At 35.0% G+C, this 22,886-nt stretch overlaps 1 protein-coding gene across 2 annotated transcripts in view; it reads right to left on the bottom strand.

Moving 5' to 3' along the window:
- Positions 1-4,088: 4,088 nt before the first annotated feature.
- The window catches only part of JMY (junction mediating and regulatory protein, p53 cofactor), a 67,442-nt gene continuing 48,644 nt past the window's right edge, over positions 4,089-22,886 (bottom strand). For both annotated transcript variants that reach the window (XM_012721892.1, XM_004678180.2), the window contains 5 exons: positions 20,278-20,364; positions 15,964-16,059; positions 14,068-14,665; positions 12,929-13,239; positions 4,089-9,351 (listed from right to left, as the gene is read on the bottom strand). In XM_012721892.1, the coding sequence (XP_012577346.1) occupies positions 12,932-13,239; positions 14,068-14,665; positions 15,964-16,059; positions 20,278-20,364 (1,089 nt within the window). In that variant the 3' untranslated portion in view covers positions 4,089-9,351; positions 12,929-12,931. The remainder of the gene's footprint in view (positions 9,352-12,928; positions 13,240-14,067; positions 14,666-15,963; positions 16,060-20,277; positions 20,365-22,886) is intronic.

A 22,886-nucleotide genomic window follows, 5' to 3' on the forward strand; every position in this document is an offset into this window, starting at 1 on the left:
TGAAAAAAGAGAAACATATGTCTTTTGCAGCAACTTGGATGGAGCTGGAAAAGATCATGCTTAGTGAGATAAGCCAGAAAGAGAAAGAAAAATACTGGATGGTTTCACTCATAGCAGTATAATGGACCAGGCGAGAAAATAAAAAGAATGAACAACCATATACCAGAGACATTTTGTGGGGGTGGAGTGGGGAATGGGATCAAAAACGGGGGTGGGAGGAGAGAAATGCACGGGATTTGGTGATGGCACACGGGTGATTTGGTGATGGGAAACCCGCGGGGATTACAATCGAGATGGAAAAAAAAAATGTACAAAATGATGTAAAAATAAACTTTTGTAATTAAAAAAAAAGTTTTTGGTCTAAAACATTTATAGGATATTGTTGCCAACTATATCACTTCACCATAGAACCATAAAATGGCATTTGCTATTGCTTCAATAAGATGATGTCAGGAACTGCCCATGATGACTAAGGATGGTAACTTTGTTATCTATATCGGCTTCTCCCAATTTACTTAGCTTTTTTTTTTTTTTAAAAAAAAAAGATTTATTTATTTATGCATACAGAACTGGTATACAAGCCAGATGTGCAGGAGTGGTGAGAGCCTTCACCAGAAACAGAGTGGGGAGCAGAACAGGCAGATTGATGAAGTACACTGCTGAGGGGAGCAGTGGGTGGGTCAGAAGAGGTCTGCCACGCCATGTGGATCACCTCCCTGGCAGGGGATTGAACTTGCACAGAAGTCTGTGGCTAGCTCGCAGTGCTATGTTCTAACCCATTGTACCACCAGGGAGGGCCAAGGAACTTTTTTTTTAAAAAAAGATTTATTTATTTAAGCATACAGAACCGGGGTACAGGCCAGATGAGAGGGTGATGAGAGGATTCAGGGGTGATGAGAGGATTCATCAGAGACAGAGTGGGGAGCAGATCAGTGAAGTACACTGCTGAGGGGAGCAGTGGGCGGGTCAGGAGAGGTCTGCCATGCCATGTGGATCTCCTCCGGGGCAGGCGGGATCGAACTCATGCTGAAGTGGCTTTAGCTTCTTAGTGCTGTGCTTTAACCTGCTGGGCCACCAGGGAGGGCCCAGGAATAAGTAACTTTTTAATTGTTCTTGGCAGCAACTAAATAATTTTTTCTGACAGAAGTTGGCCAGTAAGTTTAGTTGCTTAAGGCTTTTCTTTAAAACTGTTAACTTACTCACTTTGATAAAAAAAAACACTATTTAATACAATTTCAATGTAAAAGGTCTCCAGATAACCTGCAGGTTATCAAGACACTAAGGATCAAAGGACCTGACTTGTGTGCAGTCATTTTAAATGTTCTAGCTCTAGAAACACATAAAATAAATTACTGAGGCTACAGGGTGCTCTAGGGCCTGTATGTATATGTGGGGACACATATGCTCTTGTGACTGTCCTTGCAGAAGTGAGAAAACAAGGTTCCCAAATTAGCTCCATTTTAATAATAAAAGTTGACAATTAAAATCTGTAACAGTCAACAAATGACCAATTGTTGAAGTGCCCAAAGTTCTTCAAGCAATCTGCTGTAACTCATATCATAGAAAAGTTCTTTCTGAAGAGATCTGAACTTTTTTTCTGTGACTGACTTTACTTGAAATTATCTTTTGGTGTCTTTGATACTTCTGATTCCTATCCTTCTTAAAACCTTTTCTTAATCATGAGTTTCTCTGGCATATCTCAACATAGGAGGTACAGATGTAATTTTATCCTAGATAGAAGAGTTCTTTTCTAGAAAGTCAGCTGAATGCTGAGCACTTAATCCAGTAGACTTTATGGTGTTAAGAATAAAGTTGATGATACTAGGGGAATAATGTAGTGATTTTAAAGTAAAGCTCTCTGTCACTTAAATTATTGTCACCTTGGATAATTTTGTATCTAGTTCCTTTTCTTATACCTCAAATGATTATTATAATTTGTAGAACATTATAAAGATTAAGATTCTTCCTTTTACACCTTTCTTATTCCTCTACTTTTTTTTAATTTTTTTTTCAGTTTCCCCTTTTTATTCCTCTACTTTTTTTTTTTTTAAGATTTATTTATTTGTGCATACAGAACTGGGGTACAGGCCAGAGGCTCAGGGGCGGAGCAGATCAGGCAGATAGACGAAACACACTGCTGAGGGGAGCAGTGGGCGGGTCAGGAGAGGTCTGCCGCGCCATGTGGTCACCTCCAGGGCAGGCGGGAATCGAACCCATGCGGAAGCTGCTTTAGATTCTCAGTGCTGTGCTTTAACCCGCTGCGCCACCAGGGAGGGCCCCTATTCCTCTACTTTTAATGTTCTGATTGAGAGTGCTGACACACAGGTAGGATTTTCAGTATCGTCCGCCTTTTTTCCAATGGATGAATTTAGATATTAATATAAGGAAGCAAGCATTTTAGACAGTCACATTCATAGGTAGAGAGGCATGAAATGACAATGCAAAATGAAGAAAATGGGGTAAGGTTCAAAAGGAGATCAAAGTCTGCCCACAAAAAGCTTTGGAGCTTTGCTGCATGCTTCCTTGGCCAACTTGTTAGCATGATGTCCAGGAATCTACTGAAAGCCAGCAGGCCATGGGAATCAGTGACAGGGAGGAATTAAGTCAGGAAGATGCTCCGTGGCCTGAGTATACAGTGTTATTCACAGTAGTAGAAGGACAGAGAGAGAGAGGGAGAAAAAAGGAGGAGGCAGTTAAGAAGAGAGGATGAGAACATAAGAACATAGAGGAAATTAATGAACCATCAGTTTGTTAGAGATTAAACTGTTGACAATAGCCAACTTCAGAGAAGAGAGCACACAGGTGGTAAGCAAGAGGATCTTTGAATAAGCAGGATGACAAATGACCTGGAGAAAATGTTACAAGTTTCTGGTAAGGAACAAAGTTATGGGCTCTTGGCAGAAAGGGTATCTATGTAATAACATGGCATCGTCAGAATGGAATACAATTAAACTTGGTTATCAGTCAGTAACTGTCAGAATGTGATGAAACTGATTTTTTTCATCAATAAATTGTAAATTTCTCCCAAATAGCTTCCTAAAGCAAATAGTTCATAAAGTTTTCACCCAACTGATAGAACTCAGTAAAAGTCAGGTAAATGACAGAGTCACAAAAACCAAGACATTTTAGTCAAGCACATTTTAGTCAAGTGAGGCTTTCACCTCACTTAGTAATGATGGCTAATCTGAGAGAGGCCATGGAGAAAACCATGTCAAGCCAGCCTGCATGATGATTTCCACACAGGTACTAGTCAGCTTTGGAAGTACTATCTTGAGAACTGTATTTAGGTGTCTAAGGCTAATTAAAGAAACAGGTGATTTAGATGGTTAAATCAAACCCTCTGGTTAGTTTTAAACTTAAATATTTGTAGAGGGAATACATGGAAGTGGGCCCTTTCTTAGGTGAAATTACTAACTTTTTAATACAAACAATGGCATTGCAAGGAAGCGCCAAAGTCCACCCTGTTCAGTTCATCATTTTAAAAATGAAGATATGGGGAAGGAAACATAGCCAGTCACTTAATACTGAGATGTGGCTCTTCTCATACATAGACTAGATAGCCTAAAAATAAAAATCACCAAAAGAAATGTCATCTAAGGGGATAAAGCTGATTTAGCTGTGAGGGATAAAGATGAGAACTGAAGCTTTTATTTTGAGATGGCAGCACTGTGGCCTGAGCCCCTGAAAGGATGCCTGTGTCCTGATGTGATACTGTGGGTCAGGATTGCATGGTCTCAGCTATAGTAAAGACTCTAAACTACTCCTGTATTTAAGTGTAAAGGCAAAGCTCCCTTGATTTAGATAATCGCAAAGTAACACTAAGTCATTTTTACAGACCTTCCAATTTTGAAAGTCAACACTTCCAAACTATGTGGATTTACAGAAACAGTATGAATAAGGCTAGTACTAGCACAAATTATGTTTTATTATAAACAGTGGCTGGGAGAAGTAGTATAGGGGTAGATAGTCTGAATTCTGTTCAACAAGTTTTAACAAATGCACAATTTTCTATGTTTCTTCTATTTGAAATAATGAAGTGATGGTATCTATGACCAATGCTATTTCAAATAAACAAAATCAGGTTAACTCAATAAATATCTTTTATTAAGGAAAAAAAAGGAATATTGTTAAGCACCAAAACTGTATGTTGTTACATTGCATGTATAAGAAGAGAAAGGTGACTGCAATATTTGATGTACGAGAACTTAACTCTGAAGTCATGAGTGTAAAAAACATGATGTACAAAGCAAAACAATAATTACATTGCAGAAAATTTGCACTACAGAGCAAAAGGCAACAGTCAAAACAATTATTGGAGATTTCATAGTATTGCTATAAATGCTTAGTTTTTTCTTTGTACTTTTAATACTTTAGAATGTTAATTGAGCATATTTAAGTATTGTAAATTTGCAAAAGTTGGCATTTACAATACATTGTACACATTGTCCATTTAATGTAATGGTGTTTAGCTGTCCTTAAAAGCCAAGCACAATGTGCTAGTGTTTTTTTGTTTCTACCTTTATAATATTGCACAAAGCTAGTAAATGGTGAATTGGTTTGCCATTAAATTTTTCATTTAACCAGAAAGGCTAAAAAACATGTCAGTTTCATTAGCCCTAAAGGGCCTTTTTCATGCAAAATTATCACTAGCTTTCAGTTTTTCATAAACTATATATTATGGTTTCACACTTAGTAAGACATACAGTACAATGAGAATTGAATGAGACAATGGGGATTCTGTCCAAAATGAAAAGTCAGAGGTCACTGTATGGGTTGTATTGTCTATCCTTCCTGGATCACAAATGAAGAGAAAATGCTACCTTTGATTGCGCCTTCTTAAAACCAACATAGTTAGTATTGGGAAAAGCTAAAATAACTTGTTACATTCTTTATTGTTAACCATAGAAATTGCAAATTATAAACAAACCCAACCTTCCTTTGTTAAAATTAAACTGTATAGCCAATACCCATACTTGCTGTGTACATCTAAATCTCACTTTCCACGGTGGTTCCTAGCCACTTTTAAATCCCCAAATTAAGTCTCAGTTACACTCGACTTAAAAACAAACTAAACTATCATAACCTACCTTCAAAATTAAGGTCTGACTGAGATTCAGTGTGAAACAACATTGATAAAATATTTAATATGTCAACCTCAGAGGTATTTTCTGTACATGCACCTTACAGTGGCATAATACATGTGTTTGAAGGAGGAGAGAAACATTTATTATAAATTTGGAATTCAGCCAGTTAAATTCATCAAATATCAAGTTGCACATTTACTGAAGGCAAAACAAAAATTTAGAATGAGCACATTTTGAAATGAATAAATGGGCAAAAATTTAAAATGTGCGCGCTCACACACACGAAGAGGGGGAAAAAGGGAGAGGGGAAGGAAATCCAGACTCTCACCTTAAAACAAACAAACAAACAAAAAAAAACACCTCTGTTTACATACATGATAGTTTAGGCAACAATATAAACTCATTTTGTAGGAAAAAATTTTAAATTAGTCTATATTTATAGGATAAAAAATACCATTGCTTCATTTTACAAAGCAATTAAGCAGAGACTCTTCTTTATGTGCTTTAATTAAAGAGCACTTTGCAGCAAAGTTCAGAAATAACTACTGAATACTGAATTATTCAGTAGCACTAAGTAAATGCAACATGCTCCAACAGTAAGGTGCTTCTACTTTCTTAACCTCTCTTAACATCTGAAATAAATCTTGTGGGTCATTTCTCTAACAATAAGCATAGTTCTCCTATGTTAAGCAATAACTGAGAAATAAAATGTTTCAAATGCACATTTAAATTTATATTATCATTTAAATTCAGTGCAAGAATTAGGTAAAACTTGTTAAGGTTTCTGCTTTCAGTTATCAAATGGCTGAATTGTAATAATGCATCTGCCATGAATTTTAAATGTTCTACAGCTGTTCAAAAAGACAAAGTTATTTATAAATAACTTGGTAAAGTATATGAAATTTCAACTCCCTGATAGGACCTTTAAGGACCCACTAGTAGTGAAAAAAACTTTTCTTAGGCTCAAAGCATTGACTTTTATATTAATTAAATACTGGTCCCTTTCCAAACAGAGAGGATGCTGCCTATTAATTTTTGTTTCATAATTTGAGAGTTTTAATTCTTAGTGCCTACTATGGCCAAAGTGTTTACAATTAAACATTTTTATGACGGATGTGGTCATGTCAGATGTTATCAAATACTGCTACATAGTTCAGCTTTGTAGAAAAAAAGTATTCCTCCACCCCATTATACAGAGTACATGAAAGTGCTGAAAACGTGCTATGATTTCAGGTAATAAGAAAAGCCCAATTCCCACTATGGAAATACTACATCCGATCAACTACTATAGGTGTGTTCAAGAGACCATTTAAAATTGCATTACAGAAATGTTTGTTTCACAACAAAAAATTAAGGGATGGTTGTCTTTATACTGCTCACAAACCCAGTAAGACTGTAAAATAAATACCAAATAAGCCACACTATTAGTCATATTTTAAAAACCCTCTTTAGCCAGGCATTTTCTCATACTGCTACACCACAATATTATAGCATTTTAAATAATTTGCAGTACCTTTTCTATGCATGCCGCATTGGTTATATATACATAATTTTGTTTACATTAGGAGAAATATTTAAAATTTTCTTTAAGTGAGCAGTAACAGTCCTCAAAAACATCCCCAGATCATCATCTATTTGTTTCCCTATTTTCAATATGCTGCGGCTCAAACTAGATTGGTAAATTACCTTCTAAACTGATTCAGCAAAAGCAAGCAGCTATTGGTGGATTCTTCATACAGAAATGGTATATTAACAGAAATACAACCATGAAATAATTTTAACCTATAGAGTATAGCTAAGTCTGGAACTGAAATTCATCTGTAAGTACCATCATGACTAAATTATATACAAAATTAATACTAAGACCAAAGATGTTCATTTTTACTAGGGGCAAGAAAAAAAATTTAACGATGGTTATGTACTTTTTGTTGGGTTCTGAATCAGCTTAAAATGAACACAAAGGTTCAACTGGTAATCTTATCTTTATGGTCAAATAGACCAGTGATTTGAAATTTTAATATTATTTGTGATAATGCCAAAGTTGATGGCCTGTGGTAATTTGTAATATTGGTGGAAGTAGGAACCTGAATCTCAATGCAGGAAAAAGGGTTTGTTGGAGAAAGTTACTAACCAGAGAATGAGCACAGCTGGCTGTTAACAAGGCTTTGCTTTATTTAACTTACTTATCCTCAAGGTGAGATAACCTTCTGAAGTGCTATAATGGCATGTGTTAAAAGCTGTGAATCTTGCTCCCCTACAGGATTTATAGGGAACTGTGTACCCTCCATTATTTGCGAGATTTATTACAACATGGCTCAAAATACCGAGCCTGTCTTTTAATGGAACCCTGGCCAATAAGACTAGCTAGGTAGCAAAACCCCTCTTAACAAGTTAAAGTTTGTGAATGTTTTTGCTTCTAATTTAACACTAGATCTTTCTGTATATTTCTAAATGCTAATAAATGAAAAAGAAAAACATCCAAAGGCATAATTAATACATGATTTTTTTTTAGGGTCTGAAAATTTACTTTAAAATATCTTAAATATATTAGCAATCAAACCAATCATTCTTTGGGTTACAAGTGAAGGTGTATCAGAAAAGAAAAATTACTTCCCCACAGCCCTCTTTGGGATAATGATTACATTAGATCTATTGCTTCTAATCTTCCTGTAAGAGGAATGAGAATGATGCCAGAATAAAACCAATGTATTGTGAAAAAGCTGTGCAAAAACTCCTAGTCCCATCAATAAGCATACTACCAACATTTAAGCAGAAAAATTGTTTTATATAATCTATTCCAAGAAAATTTTCACCCATAGTTAAAGGCAGTGACATTTTAAAGTGACAAAGGTTTGAACATTTCTTTTTCTCCAGGAACACCAATTCATATACATGGAGGACTTTATCATGGGACTGCTTTCTGATTCTAAATCAGAAAATTGCCTCAGAAGAGATAAAAAGCTCTTTTGGTACTTCAGTCCAGAGCTCCCTTCATATAAAGTCAGTTATCTGTCTTAGGCAGAATTACACTCTACAAAGTACTGTAAACTGGGCCCAGTATATCTGTTTTCATTCAGACCAACAGCAATCTTGGTGAGAATTCCTAACAGCTCTATTCATATAAATGCATCCTTCAGGACTCCTTTTCAGCACTTAAGAGATATAAACATATGATTAAAACTTCAGTGGCAGTAACAAAGGCTCTCCCCCAAAGTTCTACTTAAAGCGTATGAAGATGGTGAAATGTCAACAAAGGACTTTTCTACTTTTCTGCATATTCGTAGGGCACACTTTTTTTTTTCCACTGTGGAGCATAAAAATAAAAACTTAAGTGGTACATGATAGAAAGACTTATGCATCCCTATTACTGAATCTTGATTTTTGATTCTCAATAGGAAAGTCATGTGGAGTTAATAGTAATCAAGCAGTAATTCAAACAAAAGGCTAAAAATAATTTGAAATATCAAATTACAAAATATTGCTTTCCATAAAACAAAGCTGCACATGAAATTCAAACGATTATAAATTCACAATTATGAAGAGCTATTTAAAAGCATGGAAATTTTTACTTTGAAACCTTACAAAGAATAAGTGTGTGTGGTCTTCTAAAAATATGCCTTGTTAAATGTTATCATCTTGTGGTAAACACATTCATAGGTATATCTCCATGTTATGTATCTTTTCAGATGTTCAACATCTTTATGAAAATTCCTTTGGAGATGAGTAATATGGAAATTTTCAGTGCATTTCCATCTGATTTTAATTCCTGTCCTACAGCTAGCATAATAAACTTCTCTTTCAGAGTGTCACATTGTTTATATAAGCCGATAGGGAAGAAGTTATATATTTTCAAGCAGATCATTATTCAGTGCACTGAAAGATGGATTTCAAAGCTGTCCCAATACAGCACACAGTAGATCTCTGTCAACCAAATGTTTTTCCAATTCATAGTAACCCCTATCTTAACTGGCCACTAAAAACATGTAAATGGGTGGACAGGATAGGAAGGTGCTTAAACAACCAGGAATCTCCAGAAGGTATTTTCTTCATAGCAGTCAGGAACATTGCACGTCTAAAACTTAACCACAATCTATTGGAATGACTGGAAAAGTATTAACTTGCCAATTGTGCTTCTTTTTTTTTCACACCACTGAGGCCATTTTGGATCTAATCCAATTGTGAAACCAAATGATTAAAATTTTGTTTTCCAAAAGAATAAGAACCAATCTTCAACTGCAGGTATTTTTTCTTCTTTCTGTTAAGTCACCTGTTCATAAACAAAATAATATAGTGTATTAAAAAGCTTGACCTATTAAAGATAGTGTGTAAACAGCCAGGATGAACAGTGTGGCTTATTCTTATAACTGGCAAGTTATATTGCTAGTTAACATTAAAAAAAAAAAAAGGACAGGGTTGCAGTCTTAAAGTAATAGAAGTTAGTTAAATTTGGACGTTTGATCACCATTTTAAAGGCTGTATTTCAGATTCATTTTTACTTTTACTCTTTAACATTTTAAATTAAGACTTTATACTAAAAAGAAAAATGCAATCTAAACTATTTGCCCCATCAACTGCCAGTGTAATATGAAATATTTATTACACAGCATCTTTTAAATTCATTAGAGCAATTTTTGTTATACTGACATTTAGAAGATACAATCAGCCTGGTCTTTCAATGGTGGCCTTACCAGGACTTTTAAAAATTCAGAATAGTTGTTTGAGACCTATAAGCTTACCTATCTATGTCACAGGAACATAAGCACATAAAAGTCCTACTTTTCAGATAAAAGCTGGGAGACACATGTATAAAGTGCCAACTTATTGTACTTCTGGATCATCCAATATTGTAGATATAGGTAGCTATTGTACACTTGAAATTTAGCTAATGTAAGGAAGAAATTGAATTTTTAATTTAACTTATAAATTAAATTTATGGCGCATTATAAAATCTTTGCCTATTAAATATGATTTTATTGCTTTGGTAAGGACATTTCACTGTAACAACTGAATACTCAATGTCCAAACTGTTATGTGCTACTAGTAAATATAAAATGTACAGATTAAAACAGTACAAAAAAGGTAAATTACATCAAGACTTTAAAAAAAATATTTACAATATGTTTAATGATACTATTTTGGATATATCACATAAAGTAAATATTAACAAATCAATTTCACCCATTCCTTTTTAAGTGATTCATCAGGAAAATTTTTAAATTATCTGTAGCTCATATTGTATTTCTATTAGATAGCACCATTTATACTTAAAAAATATGTTCAAGAAGCTTGTGGTAAAAAAAGTGAAACTCAGTTAAGTCTATATAATTACCTTATTTTCTTACAGGGATACTATTTATTCCCCTTCAAGGACACTATTACTATGACTACTTCTGGGAAGAGTTTTTATAGGAGGAGAGGCAAGAAAATGGACCTTTACTTTTTATTCATCCAGTTTTGAGAGTTGAGCTCTTTTACACAAAAAAGTATTCAATTAATGATCTGGAAATCTACAATAAATGTAATAACAGGAAATATAAATTATAGCCTTTTTAGTCATATGATGAGGAGTATCTAAAAGTGCAATCTTAAAAAATGACTTCAAAAAAACACACATACAGGAGTGATAGACTTTTCTTACCAGTGCCCACTCAATGTGTTGAACATGGGAATTAAAACTAGTCTATGGTTTGCTTCCAGTGTAGGATATATGCTGTCTTTTAAAAGTGACTTTGCAGGTTACCAGAGTTCATGTACTTTCTCATAGTATTTCACTGTTTCTCTTAACTTAACTACACACACAAGTCATAAGAAACAGCCAAAAAAAAAAAAAAGTTTGGGGAATTTTCAAAGTGGTATTCATCACGGATTATATTCTTACTATTTGATATAAGGTCAAATTAACAGCCAAAAGTTATAAATAACATTCCAGAATATATGAAATGCTATACAACATCTGTAATGTTTGGCTAGATCTGTGGCTTGGGAGAAGATAAGCAGAGATGGGCTAGTCTAAGTAGCTGCTGGTGGCCATGTACCCTGAGTGGGCCATTCAGAGTAAAGTAGCTTCAATGAAAGAAATAAAGGCTCATTTTATATGAAGGCGCAGCTGTGGGATCAACTATTTAGAACTAGTATGGTAAAATTAGACAGGCTTAGTAGCTTACTGAGAAGTTACAAGCAGAAGACAAGGTAATAGACAGTAATAAACATTGTAAAATGGGAGGCAATCTACTAGTATCCAGTGGGAAGATTCCCAGTCAAACATACCTGAGTCTCACACATTGAGCAAGACACCTGATGTATTTCCTTTACTCACCATAGTATACATATGTATAAGCACAAATGGTTTGACATTATTTTGGGATCTAGGAATGTAAGTCATAGTGAATGAGAACAAGCCCTCCATAAAACAGCAACAAAGAAAATTGATACCCAACAGCCTAAGACCCACATCTACGCAAGTGGTACTATTGAATGTTTGCTGAAGCATATTAAGCGCAACACACAACCACTTATCAAGAGAAATGTGCCCTCCCTCTCATTTGTTAATATACTGATTGATGAAGGTAATTGATAAAAAGGGGTACAGTAACATTTTCCTAACAAAGCAATCCCCAAAGGAACATAATTTCTTTTAGTAACATTATATTTGATATTTATTATCCAAAATAGTATCTATCAACATGAAATTAGTATTAAAAATTAATGACAGTTTACCTTTCTTTTGCATTAAGTCTTCAAAATCCAAATGTATATCTGCATATGTATCTATATATACATATATATGTATATGTACACACACACACACACACACACACACACACACACACACACACACACACACACACACACACACACACACCAGTCATGATCCTTGGAGGGAAGGCCAGAAATCTCTATTTTTGAGGTCCCCAGGTTAATTCTTATGAGCAGGCACATTAACAATTACTATGCTAATGAGTAGGATAATTATGTCTTTACTTACTGCAGGATTATGAGTCTTCTTCACCTTTGGTAAATGTTGTAAAGTCCACAGAAACACATTCCATCAGGACCACATAACAATATGTTTGCATACTTTATATGCAAACACACTTTATACTATTTCAGTTATTACCAATTCTATGTATTATGTAATTTACAGCATGTGCTACTGTCATGATTCTGTAATTTAGCTAGTTTGTGCCACATTATTATATAATTAGCTTATTAAAATGTAGTAGAGAAGAGCTCTCAATTACCTTAGGAGAATGCCAAACGTGTAACTAACATCCAGGGTGTTCTCAGTAAGATATGTGTACGATTTTTATATATTATATTTTAGCAGCAATTTAGAGACTGCAAAGGTATGAGGTGTTTTAAAATGATAAACCTTAGTTTATCAATACAACAATTTTTCATGACTGATCTTAGGAAATTACTTTGAGGGCTGCTAATTACCATCAACGTGTGTAAGAGCTTGTAGTCAAAATACTTTAGGTTGAAAAGTCTTTGTTTTTTATTCTTTTATGTTTTTTAAAGCTAGAATATGACTGCCACTGTCCTTTTTACTTGACATATAGCTATACTGCAGAAATTTTCAATAAGCAGGATATAAAAACCTATCATTTAAATAGAAATATCTTTGAAAGTGCTTTTCTGTTAAGTTTTTAGTATCTATGGAATTAAAACTTGAAGTTTGCAGATTTATGATCCATGCTATAATTGAACAATATATAATTGAACATGCTATAATTGAACAATATAGTAAATAATGACGCTCAAACCCAATAAAATGTAACAGACCTATTTTCTATATAAAAACTGTATTATTGAATGCTACTGAAGAAAATAAGACCATTTACTTGTTAGTTTTCCCAGTCTGTGCAAGGCAAAGCCTCTTCTTCATCCTCTGACTCGGGGGATGCTTCTTTGATTCTTCTAAGAGCCTCATGGATGCTCCGTGTTAGAGGGTCTGTGTCAGGTAGAAGTGTGAAGGATTCTCTCAAAACTTCCTTCTGTACCTTCTTCAATTTTACCCCTTTCCTTATTTGTGCCAAAATATTATTACTGTCATCTTCATCAGGAAAAGGAGGCAGAGTTCGCTGTTCAACCTTTTTCAGATGAAAACTACCACGCTTCAAGGAAGCTAGCACCTCATCCATGGGTGAGCTCACTTTTGAAAATAAGAAAGAACAATCACAATTAGGAGTATCATAGATGAAGCCTCCCAAAGGAGTTCTATAATGTACCAGCCCAATCTAAATGTAAACAGGAACTGCGTTACACATTTAATTTAAAAAAAAAAAAAAAATTGGCCCATTATGCTCTTTTAAAAATTTAGTTGTTTTACATATGAAATGCTAATTGGGTAGGGAAAGAAATACTTTTACAGGATGGTCTTTCATAATAAAAAATAACATGCGACTTGTTTTTATAATATTCTCCCTATGCAAGCTAAAGCTTCTTGAGAGAAAGGATTATCCACTTTTCAAAAATAGCCTCATAGGGCACATCTAGCACACAATAAATTGTACACAACAGTTGCTATTCTTCTTTGCTTCTTTATACAAAACTTAAACTCAGGTCCCGAATAAATATTGGTCAGTTGTTACGTGGTCCTGCCAATGTCATATCAGTCCTGACCAGATTGCTAACCTTTTCTGACATTAATATCATTTTTCATTTCCCAAGGTTAAAATCAGATTTTCTTTGTAACACAAAAGAAGTGACCTATCTGTATAGTAAAGTATCACTTGCGAAGATACACTTTTTAAAAACATGCCTAAAAGCTTAAGAAAGTTCATGTATCTGTGCCTGCACATTTTCTGATTTGGGTTTGTTAGAATCTTGCCCTGCCACAACCCTTACAACTGTTTGCTATCAAATAATGTTCAAAAACACATTATTTTAAGCTTTGTAAGGTCCTATGAACTAAAATGTCCTATCAAATAATACATTACTTTATTCAAACAGATGGCCACAAAACATCTTTTTAACTTACCTCTCCTTCTCTGTAAACCTTCAGCAGTCTTTTTGAGCTTCTTCCTTGCACTGACCAGCTGACTGCTGTCAAAGAGATGTGCCGAGGGGGCACTTGCAGACTTTGGGATCCTCTTCTCATTCCCCTCCATTCTTGGAAGACCTTTCTCCAGTGTCTCTGGGGTACTGTCCTTACCAACAGGCAGCGGTGGTGGTGGTGGGGGAGGGGGAGGAGGAGGCGGTGGAGGAGGTGGTGTTGGAGGAGTAGGTGATGGGAGTGGATCTATGGTCATAGAACCTGGTTCAAGTTCAATATTATTCATAAGTGGAAGAGATACAGTGGGAGGCAATTCAGAGGTAACACCACTGAGAGGTAATGAAGTGGCTTCAAGTTGTGCTAATGAAGTATCAGGTTGTGTGAGGACTTGGGCATCTGTTACCTGTGATGACCCAAGCTTGCCTTTTTCTTCCTCTGCCTCTTCACTTTTCTCTTCTACCTGTACAGCTCCTGGTAGAGAATCACACTGGTTCTCACAGGGCACAGGACTGGCTGCACTTCTTCTTCTTGCATGAGCCAGTCGCAGTCTGGTTGATTTCAGAATAACTTGGCCAGGGTACCTCTAAAAAAATCAAGTTATTATTACTGGTTAAATTGTAGTAAACAGCTGTTTTTGCTTTCAACTGTGAGATGTTATTTTTGAAGCTTTTGTGAGTTCAGGGAAAATTCTTTAATAAAGTTATATATACAACCAGACTACAAAGCATGACACCTTTCAAATACGTCACTAAATGTTATTACCAAATACTTTATTGATACTTACTCCTCTTATCCACTTAAGAAATTAACTGTTCAAAATCACATATGTTTTTGAAGGTGCACTACCAAAATTTATGTAGTATAATTAACTAAAATTCTACTTATAAAAATTTTATCAGTTTTAAAAATCTCCCGGATAAGTTGCTAATTTAAATGAAAATAGCAATATAAAACAAAAGTGATCTCAAACAAACATATGCTATCAGTATATAGGAAGTTAAACTATTAATATTTTGCATGCATCCCAAATACTTATAAAGTTACTAAAACATTAATTTTCTTTCCAAAAGGTTACTTGGCATTAAAAAACAAAACAAAACTCTGAAAACAATGTGCATTTTACAATAGAAGAGATAATGAAATATATTTGGAGTTCTTATATACCCAACTCTCATTCTTTATTTTTATAGCAAAACCATTGCACTAATACAATGTATTAATACAATCTTTACTCAACACAGGTTTCTCTTTGTGTTATGGACCGCTTTTCACCTTACCCCACCTTTCATTATGAGGACTTGAACAAAAGCATTCTTTACAAACTATTAAGTGATCTATCAGCACAGATCCAGGTTCCTGAGCAATTTAGCAAGTAGAACCATTCAGCATAAGCACAGTTCCAAGGGAATGTCTACGTGCTGTGATAATCAGTATCCATAGTCATGGGTTAGCCAGGCAAGAGAACTTCTAAAGCATCTTTCATGTATGCTGATCCAATCTCTAATTTGATCACTGGTCATGTCCAAAATTATTATCACAGGTTGATATATGTGGAATTAAGAACAAACTGATGCTTGTGAGCTTGTAAGACTCAGGAAGAATCTAGGCTTCTCAGAGGCCTGGCCAGTCTTCCTGTACTATACTAATGTGGTAAGCTAAGAGAGTGTACTAATTCTGGAAACAACCAAGTGGAATATAATCATGTAATAAAAACATTGATTTTAAAAAATTTAAATGACTGTGACAATAGTTACAATTGTTTTCTAAACAACAGGTGGAAAAATAAGTTTTTTTTTCATACAAAGAAATCTTATAATAGGAATATGTATATATAATTCCTTTTAAAAAGCAATGAAAACCAATTGACTATACTTTAATTACCTGTTTAAAAGTTCGAAGTCTATCCAATGTTCTCTGTCTTTCTTGGCTAACCCAGGCACTTTTTTTTTCTTCTTCATCATGTAATTTTTCTCTTTTCTGGTAAAACATGAAAAATAAAACATGAATAATGTCCCATTCATTTTTACTGGTAATAGGAAAAAGAGAGTTCTCACAATACATAAACTGGATGACTTCAAAGAATGGCATGTTAAAATGTCCTATAATATGAAATATTCGTTTTTTTTTTTTAAAGATTTATTTATTTGTGCATACAGAACTGGGGTACAGGCCAGAGGCTCAGGGGCGGCGAGAGGCTTCACCAGAGACAGAATGGGGAGCAGAACAGGCAGATCGAGGAAATACACTGCTGAGGGGAGCAGCGGGCGGATCAGGAGAGGTCTGCCACGCCATGTGGTCACCTCCGGGGCAGGCAGGAATCGAACTCATGCGGAAGTGGTTTTAGATTCTCAGTGCTGTGCTTAACCCGCTGCGCCACCAGGGAGGGCCGAAATATTAGTTTTTAATAGGAATCATTTTAAAATTCACAATAATATGTTGACAAAAATATTTATTTTGCATTTACTCCATTAAAGCTATCTATTTTGCAAAATAAACTGAAATACTCTCTAAGTTAGAAAATGTTTCATTTTTGGAATTCTGGCTTAAACAGTTTTAGTATGAAATATGTGCAGCTGTTATAGTTTGCTAACTCAAATTGTGACCTTAAAAATAAAACCAGCTCAGGCCTCCCTAGCACTCTCCCTAAGGAGAGTTTTGAGGGGTTAAAGCCTCAGCACTATCAAACTATCAAAAACCACTCAGGCCTGAGTTCGACCTCCTGCCAGGGAGGTGACCCACATGGTTCAGAGGACCTCTCCTGTCTCACCTGCTGCTCCTCTCAGTAGTGTATTTCAGTAGATTCACCTATTCTTCTTCTTACTCTGCTACTCCCCTTTCTGTCTCTGGTGAATCCTCTCACCTTGCACCTCTGGCCTACACCCCAATTCTTCTATGTAGATAAAGTATTGTTATTAAAAAAATAAAACCAGCAAATACTTGGCCAGTAATTTAATGATTGATTTATTTATGTTTACAGAACTGGGGTACAGGCCAGAAGTATGGTTGTTGAGAGGATTCACCAGAGACAGAATGGGGAACAGAACAGGCAGATCTACTGAAATGCACTGCTGAGGAGAGCAGCGGGCAGGTTAGGAGAGGACTGCCATGCCATGTTGGTCAGCTCCCTGGCTAGGGATCGAACTCATGCTGCAGTGGTTTCTGAGAGCTTCATAGTGTGGTGCTTTAACCTGATGAGCCACCAGGAGAGCCCCATTGGCCAGTAATTTAACTATTACATACTTAACACTTCCAACATTATACTTGAATCATTTGACTTAATATCATAGCCTGTAGTTAACAGTTACATGTACAGAAATTTAACATTTTTATGTTATTGAATTACCTAAAAAGCTATCTAATTAAATTTCTTTTATAGATGGGTAAATGGGTTATGGCTCTATTTTTCTGCTTTGTTTGATAAGACCAGGTAATTTCACATGCTACTTTAAAAACTCTTCTGTTGTGAACATTGTTAATTAATAGCTCCTAAAAAATAGCTTCTAAAAATGATGGTCTTAACTTGTTTTTCATTCATCAACTGTCCCTTCAAATTCAACCCTCCATTACTTTTATTCTGTTGTCTCTTTCTTCTTTCCCACCAGCACTTCCTGAACAATATAGTTGAGAATGTGAGTTACCACTACATTTGCCTTGAAAGATTATGTCAAAATCTAAAAGATTGAACTGAATCTTCAGACTGAAAGTGTTTTATCAAGTTTTAGGAAAAGTTAATATACAATGATCACTTGGTATATTTACTAGATTTCCACATAAAGACACTTAGGGATGTCCAGCATGTCAAATCTTACAAGTAGTCAAGAGGAAAGAATGCCATGAGACTTCAGCCCTCTGCATTCAATCTTTAAAGCTATAAGATAGCAGAGCAATGTTTGCAAAATTATGATGAAGAGGAATTAGGACTGTATTACCTAGAAAAGTGTCCTTTAGGTATAAAGGAAACATTCCCCAAGCACCCTCCCAGAATTCATAGTTATGGCAACCATGCAACTTCTCTGATATAGCATCTTAATGAAACATTACCAACTCCAGATGAATCAAAACAAACCTGGGAATAGAGAAGTCATAAGAGGACTGACACTAAGCACTGAATCCACTTACAAAAAATGACCCCAAACAACTTTAGGATTCTATGAATTAACTGAATCTTTACTGTATGAAATAAAGAATATTAAAGTTTTATCACTATATTTAGATTGTTAAGATTTATAAAATATTGAAAGGTGGAGGGAAGGGGAAGTTGGAAGAAAGTACAAGGGTAATAATTTCTTCATTTCATAAACCAAGTCTAAAGTTGAAATAATGTTAGAAACTATGATCATAACACTCAAGTGTTTTTCCAAATCTCTTGTTATAGTTAACAAGTTTATCTAAGTTCCAGTAGTTTTTTCAGTCTCATTAAAGTTATTCTATTAAAAGAAAAATCCATTTTGGCACTGATTTTTTTTCTTTTATAGCTTTTTTTCTGTATTGCTTTAATTTTTTATAATGTTCACATACCTTTTATAATTTTTTTAACATACATAAATGACTAAGAATCTTTTTTAGAAGCTATTAATTAACAGTGTTATAACAGAAGAGTTTTTGCAGTAGCAGTGAATAAATGGTTAGGAAGTTTTTAAAAATCTAATGTAGTGACCAAAATTTGTATACAGACATCAAGATAGCCAACCACTTTTGAAAATACCCATCTTGCTCAGGTAATAGGATTATATTTGGAAACATTAAGTAAAAAAAAAGAAAGAAAAGAAAAATTTTTAAGATCATGAACTAAAAGAAGTAACATAGTATGTTAAAATATCATCTAAGACAGTAATGTGGCAGGGAAAAAGTTAAGGTAAGGAAATTCCATTTTTTATAGAACATTTGGTGACTACTTGTCAAATTGGGTAGTATATTAAGCTCAAACAAAAAAAAGATGTTGAGGTAGAGCAGGCACGCTACGTAGGGTTTAATGCAATCAAGCAACAAGGAAGAAACCAGAAAACTATGTCACATGTCAAAAATATTTGCAAATGGCTTATCTATGAAAGGCCTTATTTATGAAAGGACTTAACTAGAAATATACAAAAACTTCTTAAACCTTAACAAGAATTAAGCCAATTAAAAATGAATAAGAAATGAATAAAAGATCTGAATAGACCTCTCACTAAAAAAGGACATAGACAGTTAATAAGCATTATGAAAAAAATATTCAATATCATACTAATCAGGGAATTGTGAACTGAAATAAACATGAGCGGCTACTACACATCTAGTAGAATGGGTAAGATGCAAAAACAACGACACAACCATATGCTGGTGAGAATGTGAAATAATACGAACTTTCAATCATTACTAAGGGAATGAAAAATAGTACACCACTTTTGGAACACAATTTGGCAGTTTCCTACAAAATTAAATACACTTTTACTATACAGTGGAGCAATTGTGCTCCTTGGTATTTACCCAAAAGAGTTGAAAACTTATGTGTGCACAAAATCCTGCACAGATATTTATAGCGGTTTTATTCATAATTGCCAAAATTTTGTACCAGTCAAGATGTTTTCCAGTGGCAAATGGATAAATAAACTGATACATTCATTCAATATTATTTCATGTTAAAAAGAAATGAGCTATCAAGCCCTATGAATAGACACAGAGGAACTTTAAATCCATGTTACCAAGTGAGAGCAGCCAATCTGAAGTCTACAAACTCTGATTCCAATTATGCATTCTAAAAACAGCAAAACCATAGAGATAGTAAAAAGATCAAATATTAGTAGAGGTTTGGGGAGAGATGAGAGTGATGATGAGAGTGAACAGATGAAGCAGTGGAATTTTTAGGACAGTGAAAATACTTTGTATGATGCTACAATGGTAGATACATGTCAGTATACAATTGCCAAACCAATGGAATGTACAACACCAAGAAAGAACCTTAATATGGACTTTGGTTGATAATAATGTATTTAGATAGTAGGGGAACTTAGGTATTTGTGGAGTTATATGGGAACTGTTTGTATTTGCTACTTAATTTTAGTTAAAGAAATAAAATACATACCTATACTTATAGTCAACTAATAACTAACATTTATCAACAGTTATAACAATTTCTTGTTCTCTACAGGTTCTATTCACTTTTGAGACATGTAAAAACTGAAACTTTGCTCTAAGTTTCCAAGAGTCAGTACTTACTAGTTGTATTGTGTGGTGGGTTCTATATTCATCTTCACTCCGAAGTCGCTGCTGGAATTTCTCGTTGTGTTTTGCGATACAAATTTCCTATAAATACATAAAAGGTTATTTTTAATGTAAATGAAACTTGGAAAGTCTCAAGTTTAAAGTTTAATCTTAACATATACCTATGTACACACAATATCATGTAAGTTATCTCTGGGTCCTTATCTGGTTGAAGATTAACAAATAATCAGGTTTTAAAGATTCCTCTATTAAATAATTAGCTTCTCTACAAGTACTGGTCTCTCCATTTTTGAGAGGGGACAGGGAAAGGTAAAATGAGTAAGATGGAGTGCCTTAAATAGTCTAACGGGTGCCCTTAGATAATCTCAAAGAATTCTTTCAGTTAAGTCTATGGTCAGAAGATTCTAAGACTTATTACACACTTAAATTTGAGGGAAAAAAATACATACAACTCTGGGTTTAGGTCTATATTCTGAGGTGCTCTCTAATGTGTGATTTTTTCCAAGACTTAATTTAAATCTGAATCTTCTTTTGGGTTATATACTTCAGAGCTCAAAGAGACTTAAAGATTAGAAAAAATAACAAAAAAATAAAGGTATAGTTATTCTAATAACTATATGAAAGTAAATATAAAATAGGAGATATGCACTTATTCACAAAATAATTCACTGTCATCTGGCAACTTTTTAGTGGCAGCCATGCAGTTTTCATTTCCCCTGTCCTTCTAGAGAAGACTTCTCACTAGTTTCCAATACTTTCAGTTATACCAAAAGATCACTCTCCTAAGCAGAAAAAGTTATATAATGATCTTATAAGCCAGTAAACTATATTTTAAGGCAACTGGTATATTACATTCTTTACTCTTGGTGGGAATGTCACTTGTGAAATCAATCTGTCTAGGGTAGTCTCCAGGGGAAAACAAAGGTATTGATGTATATGATGACATAACAGTAATATAATGACTCAAGACTTTTAAGTCTTAGTCCTTGGCTAATTTTCTTAATTACTGGAAGTCTTGGTTCCTTTAGTTGTAACATGATGTGGTCAGAACTACCCCTGAGTATGTTATCCTATTATGAGTGCCAGATAAATCAAGGGAATGGTGACTGTAGGCATACTGACATGCAGATGACAAGGAATACAGGAAGATATTATATAGAAAAAAAGTATATTTTGTTTATTTTACGATTGATTCTATTTTCTATTTTAAAAACTTAGAGTTCCTAGTCTCCTTTCCTCTATTACTTCTGCCACCTTGACTGGAGGGCTTGTGAAGTTGGTGGCAGAGATAAGACTTAGAGTCCTCTGACTCTTGAGTGATGTGATGAGTAGTGGATTTATGGCTGCTGCTGTAAATGTGTGCAGGTTCTTTGGAGTTTAAGTTTCCTACTAGACTTAGGTTAATCTAAGACTGAAAAGTGATGAATATGGGTAAATATTTACTCACTGGTAAATACTAAGTGAGTATTTACCAATGAGGGAAGAATTAGGTATGATTCAACAGTCAGTAATGCTAGAAGCTCTCAGTGATCTCAGATATGAATATTTCTTTCTTCTTTAACTTCCCTGAAGGACCTCATGCTGCTGTCCACCTTTGTTTTCTTTCACTTCTTTACTTTCTGCTTCTCATAACTGACAATTATTCTTTTTTTTTAATAATTAGTTTTAAAGATTTATTTATTTATGCATTACAGAACTGGGGTACAGGCCAGAGGTGCAGGGGGTGGGGGTAAGAGGATTCAACAGAGACAGAATGGGGAGCAGAACAGGCAGATCAACAAACAACAAAGTACACTGCTGAGGGAAGCAGTGGGTGGGTCAGGAGAGGTCTGTGCGCCATGTGGGAGACCTCTGGGGCAGGGATCGAACTCATGCTGAAGTGGCTGAAGCTTCTTAGTGCTTTGCTTTTAACCCGCTGCGCCGCCAGGGAGGGTCCTTATTTTTAAGGTTTTTTAAATTTTTATTTGTGCATACAGAACTGGGGTACAGGCCAGAGGTGCAGGGGGTGGGGGTGAGAGGATTCAACAGAGACAGAATGGGGAGCAGAACAGGCAGATCGACAAAGTACACTGCTCTGCTGAGGGGAGCAGCAGGCGGGTCAGGAGAGGTCTGCCGTGCCATGTAGGTCACCTACAGGGCAGGCAGGGTTTGAACTCATGGGGAAGTGGCCTTAGCTTCTTAGTGCTGTGCTTTAACTCACTGCACTACCAGGGAGGGCCTATTCTTTCTCTTTTATTTCCATTTAACCACATTTTCAAAAGTTCCCCACCCCATCAAAGCTAAGACTCAATTCTGTCTTCTGGTATCACCTCACCCTCTTAAGAGGTTCATATTTTCAACTATGTCTCATGGTCACTTCCACCTAAATACCTCATAGACCCCTAATAAATCTAAAACGTGACTCCTCACCTCTAAATTCTATGTATTTCTCCTCTGGGTTTTCTTATGCAATGCCTGATCTAGAAATCTGAAAGTTATTGCAGAATAGCTCCTCCTCTCTCCCCTCACCACATTATCACTCAATCCTAGTGAATACTGGAAAGTGTCAGACCTGGACACATCTAAGATTTGTCTATTCACTTTAGTTCATACTTAGTATTTCA

Source organism: Condylura cristata, unplaced genomic scaffold (genome assembly GCF_000260355.1).
Source record: "Condylura cristata isolate star-nosed mole 26May11 unplaced genomic scaffold, ConCri1.0 scaffold00007, whole genome shotgun sequence".
NCBI lineage: Eukaryota > Metazoa > Chordata > Mammalia > Eulipotyphla > Talpidae > Condylura > Condylura cristata.